The sequence below is a fragment of the Theobroma cacao genome, chromosome 3 (assembly GCF_053813885.1).
Source record: "Theobroma cacao isolate CCN51 chromosome 3, ASM5381388v1, whole genome shotgun sequence".
NCBI classification, from domain to species: Eukaryota; Viridiplantae; Streptophyta; class Magnoliopsida; order Malvales; family Malvaceae; genus Theobroma; species Theobroma cacao.
The window spans coordinates 39805271-39811291 of record NC_142641.1 but is presented as its reverse complement, the minus strand read 5'-3'; the positions used below and the strand labels follow the sequence as shown (position 1 = coordinate 39811291).

Genomic DNA, 6021 nt, shown 5'->3' with positions numbered 1-6021 from the left:
AAGCTCAACCAATGATATTATGGCACTTAATTTGATGAAACAAATCACTTTACAGCTTATATATACGTTGGTCAACGGTGTTAATTCAGCCCTCGTTTAATGCAAATCCTGTCTCACCATAATCTGCTGTCTTCGGTTAATTGAATTGGACTTTCTTTTTTTTCATGACGTCCTAATTAAGTTTCAGCAAGAAAGATCCTAAGTTGAGAGCGAAGTCAGTCATTTGAAAACTTTCACTAAAGAAAAAACAATTTCTTCAAAGTTTATCTGAACAGATATAAATAACTATAAAATTGAAAAGATAAAGGGCAGTGCACCGCCATAAATGGGTCTTCACCCATATTATAATGTGACGACCGCTTGCTTGGGCTCTCCTTGAACTCTATATAAGCGACCTTTTCATTGGCATTGAGGAACCACAGACCAAACTCAGTTTCAAGTTTCAACAATGGCCACGAAAACACAAGCCATAACTATTTTCCTCTCCCTCCTAGTCCTAGCCCTGATTGAGGTGTCCCATGCCGGTGGGATCGCAATCTATTGGGGTCAAAGCGGCTCCGAAACAACCTTAAACACAACTTGTAACTCTGGACTATACAAATACGTTAACATAGCTTTTCTCAACAAATTTGGCAGCGGCCGAACCCCTGGGCTCAACCTTGCAGGCCATTGCAACCCTGCAAATGGTGGTTGCAGAGTGGCAAGTTCAGCCATAAGAAACTGCCAAAGCAAAGGCATCAAGGTGATGCTTTCCATCGGTGGTGGCATAGGCCAGTACTCTCTGGCTTCTAAAGCCGACGCCCAGAGGGTAGCTGCTTATTTGTATAACAACTTCTTGGGTGGACGCTCACCTTCACGGCCCTTAGGAAGTGCCGTTTTGGATGGTATAGACTTTGACATAGAGCTCGGCTCCACTAACTATTGGGCTGATCTTGCTCGCTACTTAGCTGCATATAGCAAGCCAGGAAGAAAGGTTTACCTATCGGCTGCTCCTCAGTGTCCAATCCCTGACAGATTCTTAGGGGCTGCCCTTAGTACTGGGCTTTTTGATTATGTTTGGGTTCAGTTTTATAACAACCCCCCATGCCAATACAGTCCAGGTAACACAAGCAAGCTTTTAGCTTCATGGAAACGGTGGGCTGCGATAGGGGCAATAAAGAAGTTATTCCTAGGGTTACCGGCAGCCAAGGCGGCAGCAGGAAGTGGGTACATTCCACCTGGTGTGCTAACCTCTAAAATCCTTCCAGAGATCAAGAAATCACCAAAGTATGGAGGTGTTATGCTTTGGAACAGATACTATGATAGGGTCAATGGCTATAGTGCTGCCATTAAGAGTAAGGTATAAACTATATATGAAGCAAGCAACCTTGCCAGGCTTAGCAGCGTAAGCCCAAACCCAGAGAGGGGGCAAATTATGTGTTGAATGAATAAGCTACTTCTGTGTTTTTTCTTTTTTCCTTTTATAATGTATGTTATATGGAGTATACATGCAGTTGTGCCTGTCTATTGTGGTTTTAATAAAACAGATACCTTTGGAAATTGGGTGCACACCGGTTATCATTAATTTCATTATCAGTTCTATTTTCTGATTTAAGCTTATATATATAAATATATACATATAAATATTTGTATATTAACAGTTTTCATGATTGGAATACCTCCAGAAAGTAAGCAAAGCTACAAACAATATGCCCATCACAGCAGGGATAAACGGTTAATTAAGCCTAGAATAAATATTTCCTACTCACCCGCCCCGCACGTTTCTTCTGACTCTTTCGAAATAAATAATAAATTAATAAAGCAAAGTCAGTATTTCCATACCATAAATATATAGAATTTTGAATTAATTAATTAGTTTAGCTATATAAATAAGTATGAAACATATTATACATATAAATTAATCTAACCCGTATTCTTAGATTCAATCTAAAATCTTGAGCTTTTTTGAATAAAGAAATTGCTACACACGCCATTGTTGTTCAACTAGTTATGCACGATATTGAGTATAATAGATTGTTGCGTTGACGTATCAATTAAATCATTCCTTGAATTCTCTCCCATTAAAATCATTTAGTTCTACTCTGTACTATTGTATTATAGTACCCAGTTAAGGGACATTATCACATATTTATTTTTTTCTTGCATACATACAGAAGGACTAATGTATTGTATTACAGATTTCATAACTGTAAAAAATGATAGATCTTGAACATATAAATATGAAACTTCCACCACCTATCAAGTATATCTTTTAAGTAGGGAATGTGAACTCGTTATTTATAGATTTACATTTGGTATCAAAGCAAACCCAAATCTTCATTTCACTGATGTGGCGTCCCAAGGGTCGTCAATGCAACGAAGGCATTACACAGTTGGCCACTTCACTGATGTAATGCCCTTATGAAACATACATGGTTTGAAATAGAGTCTCTCTCCTTTATGAATAAAAAGTCAATGTAACGAAGATATTGCACAATTGAATGAGATAAAATATTGCGGATCTCACATCAATAACAGATAGGATAAATCTTAGATATATAAACATGAATATAGGCTTTCTCTGTCACCTATCAAGCTTGTTTTTTAAATAAGAAATATAAGTTCGTAATTTATAAACTTACTTAAACTTTATGAGCTCTTGATTTATAAACTTAATTAAGTTTTATTTTCAGAAACATAGTGATTGAAGTTAAAAATTTTATATATACTTATTTTTTTAAGTGATTTTTATCGATCTTCTCACCAAATTGTCATTTTGAGTCCTAAACTTACTACAAAAGACTCTTCATGGCTAAGAGAGATGATGAGGGTAATGCCTTCGTACATTTTCCAACAAAGTCTGCTACTCAAGGATAGTGGCAGCAATACAAGAACCGAAAGAAACAATCTAAACTATACATAGCAGAGCATTTTGCTCAGAAAAGACTGGATAGTCAGCCTATACAAAATCAGTGTAGCCATAAAACGGTACTTTAGGTGTCAAGATGAAACAACCCAATAAGCCACAAGAAGTATAAAAGTTTGATTAAATATAATAAAAAATAAAAATTTATTTAAAATTTTTAAAATTATTTAAAAACTTTTTTAAATATTATATCAATAATTAATTATAGTCCAATAGAAATTCAATATAAACAAGTTGGGATAATTTCGTGCAAAATCGAGAGTGAAGCTTCAATACAGTTTTTCTTTTTTCTTTTTTTTGGCCGTATCAAATTATACTGAACTACGGTTACAACCATACTAATCTATTCTATATCCTTAGAAGCTTGAATTTTCACAAAGTACTAAAATGCAGAAACGATAGACATATCTCAACTTGATAGACATATTCAAAGTCGGTGGATCCAGCAGTTGGTTTCTTTTTGAAGTACAATATGTTGACGGACCTACCAGAAGCAAACCGGGTGTAAATGTGAGTGTTTGAGAGGATGTGCTTAGGGCGGAATGGTTGAGTCTAATACTGTTTAAGTTGTCGCCAGAAACAGTTTTTGTCCGATTTCACTAAGGTTTGTTCTGTCAAATTAGTGAATATTTATCACTGATTCCCCATTCAAGGTTTACCATGCATACTGCGGGTTTTGGATGAATCTGGGGGACCTAGGCTCTCAGATTGAACTAGTCTATATATTGTCGAAGCTTTTTAACAAATTTGACAAACGCGACTAGCTTCGCAGATGACTTAAATTATTAAGTAAATATTTAAACCCTTTACGGAATACAGTCACTTTTTGCATTTAGTTTGACAGAAGTGAACTTCACCATATGGTGGTACTGGAAATGCCTGTGGGCAATAGTGCCTCCGGTTGTGGACAGGGCTGATCTAATTAGATGAAACTATTTGAATTGTGCTGGTAGCTAGGTTGTTTATTAACGTGTGAACTATCCTCAACAAGACCCTGCTCTTATGTATGTCGTTGACTCAGTATCTTATATTTCCGTGGTGTGTGTGGGTTTGCTTTAGTTCATTGCTTTTTACTCCGTCAATTTGGACTTCCTTGATCCGTCTGGTTTTATGCCTGCGGAAATTTTCTAATTAATCAATGCATTCACCCTCTACAGGGCTGAATTAAAAGTAAACCGTAACCAAATCTTCAAAGTTTACCAATAATGGTACTGTGAGTTTGAAAAGATTGCCAGTATACTGCCCTGATCGGACTTTCCACTAAAATTTAACGTGACTAACTCTCGGCCACCGTCATTAAAAATGAAAAGCTTTCAGCTGGGCCCTCCTGGACTCTATATAAGGGACTTTCTGCTTGGCATCGTGGAATCACAGACTGCAGACAACACAACAACTGCAACAATGGCCACTAAAACACCAGCCATCCCTGTTCTTGTTTCCCTACTAGTCCTTGCCCTGATTGAAGTCTCTCAAGCCGGTGGGATTGCCGTGTATTGGGGTCAAAACGATTTTGAGACCACCTTAAACCAAACATGTGAGACTGGACTATACAAGTACGTCAACGTAGCCTTCCTCAACAAATTTGGCAGTGGCCGGATTCCGGAACTCAACCTTGCTGGCCATTGCAACCCAAAGAATGGAGGTTGCAAAGTTGCTAGTATAGCCATAAGAAACTGCCAAAAGCAAGGGATCAAAGTGATGCTCTCCATTGGTGGCCGACTAGGCCAGTACTCTCTGGCTTCTAAAGCCGACGCCAAGAAGGTAGCTGATTACTTATACAACAACTTCTTGGGTGGGACATCACCTTCCAGGCCACTAGGCAATGCTGTTTTGGATGGTATAGATTTCGACATAGAGCTTGGCTCAACAAAATATTGGGACGATCTTGCCCGATACCTAGCTGCATATAGCAAGCCAGGAAGAAAGGTTTACCTGTCGGCTGCTCCTCAATGTCGGTTCCCAGATAGGTACTTGGGGGCTGCCCTTAATACGGGGCTTTTTGATTACATTTGGGTTCAGTTCTATAACAACGCAGCCTGTCAATATGCTCCCGGTAACACAAGGAACCTTTTAAATTCATGGCATCGGTGGACAACGTCCATTAAGGCAGGGAAGATATTTTTAGGGTTACCAGCAACAAAGGCAGCAGGAACTGGGTACATTCCACCCTGGGAGCTAAAGTCTAAAATCCTCCCGCTGATCAAGAAATCACCCAAATATGGTGGTGTCATGCTTTGGAATAGGTACTTTGATAAGATCGGTGGTTATAGCACCGTCATTAAGAACAGCGTGTAGAACCAAGAAACTATGATTCTGAAGCAACATTGCCTGGCTTAGCAACGTAAGCCTCTATGCTAAAAGTCGAGGCAAAAAATGGTGGATGTATTGAATAAGTTGCTTCCGCTTTTTCATTTTTTCGGTTTTCCCCTTTTGTCGTTTGTCTTTGTGTCCAGACTGCCCTGGTAATAAAATAGACAATATATTTATAAATTGGATGTCATCTGCCCAGCTATCATTTCATGACTCTCTTCCGATTTACCTTAGTCATGTTGCAATAGATACTCCTAAAGGACAATTATCTAGTTACAAAGAATATGAGAAAATGAGAAATGAGAAATTAGGGCATGTTGCAAACGTCTCAACTCTCCCTTTTCTTCTAAAAAATGAGAAATCCTGAAAAATATTATACAAGTATGGTTTTGGAGTTAGGACAACCTTGAACCACAAGCTAATCGGAAAATGGCAACAGGCATGCTAATTACGGGTCAAGACTGGATCAAACTGGGCTTATGATGTTTGAGCCCATATGAGGCTTTCCCTTAATTGCGTTTAGGGCAGGCGCAAATTAATCCCCAAATTCGCAATCCGCACAAGGTCATTTTCCTAGTTCGAACCAGTTTGAGAAAACACAAATAAATCATCACATACCATTTACCAAGTCCTTAACATTCGTTATAGTCTGATTTCTCTGGAAAAGTCACATAAATTGATGTATAGATGCTTGAATATTACATCAAACTACACTGTTGCTGGTGAACCAAAAACATGAAAATATAGGCAGATGATCATATTTCTTTGGACAAGGAAGAAGATCAAGCGCAATATAGCAGCCTAGC

At 38.2% G+C, this 6021-nt stretch overlaps 2 protein-coding genes across 2 annotated transcripts; both read left to right on the top strand.

Annotated features, from left to right (window-relative positions):
- The first annotated feature begins 404 nt into the window (after positions 1-404).
- On the top strand, positions 405-1539 carry LOC148763819 (hevamine-A-like). The gene has a single exon (XM_088804879.1). It carries the CDS (start codon positions 449-451, stop codon positions 1343-1345), a length of 897 nt encoding a protein of 298 aa, XP_088661005.1. The 5' UTR covers positions 405-448; the 3' UTR covers positions 1346-1539.
- Positions 1540-4286: 2747 nt separating this feature from the next.
- LOC18605686 (hevamine-A-like) lies at positions 4287-5395 on the top strand. The gene has a single exon (XM_018117542.2). It carries the CDS (start codon positions 4307-4309, stop codon positions 5198-5200), a length of 894 nt encoding a protein of 297 aa, XP_017973031.2. The 5' UTR covers positions 4287-4306; the 3' UTR covers positions 5201-5395.
- Positions 5396-6021: the final 626 nt, after the last annotated feature.

Coding starts and splice junctions, on each gene's coding strand:
- LOC148763819 (XM_088804879.1), top strand. CDS start 449: ATGGCCACGAAAACACAAGCCATAACTATTTTCCTCTCCCTCCTAGTC.
- LOC18605686 (XM_018117542.2), top strand. CDS start 4,307: ATGGCCACTAAAACACCAGCCATCCCTGTTCTTGTTTCCCTACTAGTC.